Raw genomic sequence first — 2574 nt, 5'->3', positions numbered from 1 at the left:
ATATTATCCAGCATTTTTATCTATATTTTTTTGTTGATAAGTTCTGACTGATAAATTGATGCATGAACTCATCTTTAAGCACTCAAAGTTTGTAAGTGGTTTGTTTAAGTAAAAATAAACCCTTAACAAAGAAAAAAGGTATTGGATGAATCAGAAATTTAGCAAAAATTCTTTACGAAAAAATTCCATCGATCATCAATAGTTAAATTGTCAAACCACATAAGCAATTGTTGCTCTAGTCGTCTCTTGGGAGGGTAGTTTTGTCTTGTTTGTTTGAATCGATGAATAAACCTGGCAGTACTTGGTCATTTGGTTCTGCTCATGCTTAGCCATCTGTGAGTAACAAGACAGACTGCTGAGTTACATGTGTCATTTATTTCTTCCTTGTATGCATCAGTGTAATATTGTAAACCTTGTGACACTAATGTCTACTGGCTAAGAGCGAAATACGTGACCCGCCCATACCCATGTAACCCTTTGGCCTTTTTCAGCCACCGTGTCCTTCAAACTTATTGTTGGTTAATAAGCTGCTTAGCGACTCTGCAAGGGGTAAATTTTTTGCCCCCGTAAATAATACTCCCACCCTTCTAACTTCCACGGATTTCATTTTTAATAGATGTTTTTCAGACTTATGAAAATGCTATTATGTTTATGTTAGTATTTTCATATTAAAAAAAAATCCAAGTCTCTTTATTAAAGAGAATTTTTGATGAATCATAAATAATGTACAACAAACTCATAAAAATTTTTATTCTTCTTCCTCATTAGTACAAATAAAAGATTAAAAATAATCATTACTCTAATTATTATCTTCATTTTTAAAGCAAGTACTATTTAATCAGCTTGCTTCAAATGTCAGAATAATTTTTACTTTAATATTCTCAACACGTCTGTACAGAGAAATATTAAATTAAGACTACGTTTTTTATATTTCATATAAAGTATCATTTACACCATTTTCACGCAGGAATGATCGTACCCAATCAACATTGCCTACAAAACTATCATAAGAACTTCCAGCTTCCTTTCCCTGTGATGATGAAATGACTAAATATCTATAAAGTCCAGAGTAATAGTATTTTTTCGAGTAATGCAAGTCCTTTGGACACATCATAAATTTTTCCTTATAATATAAATTCTTCCCATGAAAATAAAAATAAAATTATCAGTATTTATTGTAATTAATACTTCATTTAGTACTTACATAATTAGTTCTACATAACTTGCCGTAGTCCACCTCTGGAAAATAAAAAAATATTATTTTAATTCATTGCTGTGATAACTAATTGATAAATTTTTTTTTTCTTTTACCTGACGAATAAGTGTTGTATACTTCTTGACACTGAAGTGATAACATTTCACTATTTGATAGACACAGTAGGCCAATATCTGGTTTGCTCATATCAAAACTTTCAGAAAGAAACAAAAGAGCATGATTATTCTCCATACTAGAACAATTATAATTTGGATGGATAGTCACATTTGAAGCATAACGAATTTGTTCATGAATTAATGGTGGAGTTGTATATATCAAAGGACGTACAACCAAAGGTATCCAAGCTCCATTTCGGATTTCAATCTTGTCAAGCAATGTTGGATCTAATTGACCAAATTTGTAACTACTCTTTATAGCAGAATTATTTTTTTGTGCTTTAAAAGAAAACTCTTGCATACATCTAGCTGTAGTTATTACCACTTGAGGATGGATTAAAAATCCTTTACACAAAAGGTTCTCTACAAAATTATCATAATCGTAATAATCATCATATTCTCCATCTTCAGGTTCTTTCTGCTCAGAGTCTTTTTTCGAAATATAAAGTGTCCAAGTAAATCCAAGTGCTTTCTCTGTTCTTGAACGTTGTAATCGCAATATTGTTTCAACACGTGTATTTAATTTCGGTTGACCGCAAATCATATCATCGTTATTTCTATCTTTTTCTAAACCGAACAAACACGTCCAGCATAATCCAAGAATAATAAATAAATTAAGTAGATTATTCCTGTAACCAAACAAAATATTATTTATTTATATACACTCCTTTTGTTATTTGAATGATAAATATTATTGATTTGAATAAAATATTTCAACGAAGAAATTAATTTTTAATACGTACATTTCTAAATCAACGTTAGAATATTTGATACTGTAAATTCTACACAATAAACAGCTTGATATATATTACTCTATCAAAAATTTGTGGCAATTAAATAAATATTAATTTTGATAATTTAAATATTGATTCTCCTTAACGATCACAATATGTCTTGATAGTTATTAGTCGTATCATAAAATTACGAATTATTTTACAAACTATAAATAACTTTGTACAAAAAGCACAACAGCTGTAATTTATTTATTTTCAAGATTATGAACAGTATAACATATCGAGTGTAAATGTATTGAAGTAAGTTTTGAATATGAAACTTCTTAGTATCTCTAATCAACAAGTCATTAAAAATGAAATAGCTGTTTCAAATTGTTTAGATAATAAAAAACTAAACTATTTAATGAATCATAATCCAAATGCATTTTTTTCTTCATATATTGTTTCTTTGTAATAGGTACGGTTTTTT

The 2574-nt window shown here is 28.7% G+C and overlaps 1 protein-coding gene across 1 annotated transcript; it reads right to left on the bottom strand.

Annotated features, from left to right (window-relative positions):
- Positions 1-807: 807 nt before the first annotated feature.
- LOC118067930 (uncharacterized) lies at positions 808-2257 on the bottom strand. Its single transcript, XM_035084952.1, has 4 exons — positions 2115-2257; positions 1312-2000; positions 1205-1239; positions 808-1138 (listed from the first exon to the last, which is right to left on the bottom strand). Coding segments are annotated over exons 1-4 (939 nt in total). The 5' UTR covers positions 2117-2257; the 3' UTR covers positions 808-925.
- Positions 2258-2574: the final 317 nt, after the last annotated feature.

The sequence above is a fragment of the Chelonus insularis genome, unplaced genomic scaffold (genome assembly GCF_013357705.1).
Source record: "Chelonus insularis isolate UGA/USDA-ARS -01 unplaced genomic scaffold, ASM1335770v1 contig_398_pilon, whole genome shotgun sequence".
In the NCBI taxonomy this organism is placed as follows: domain Eukaryota; kingdom Metazoa; phylum Arthropoda; class Insecta; order Hymenoptera; family Braconidae; genus Chelonus; species Chelonus insularis.
This window is presented reverse-complemented; position numbering and strand designations above follow the sequence as displayed.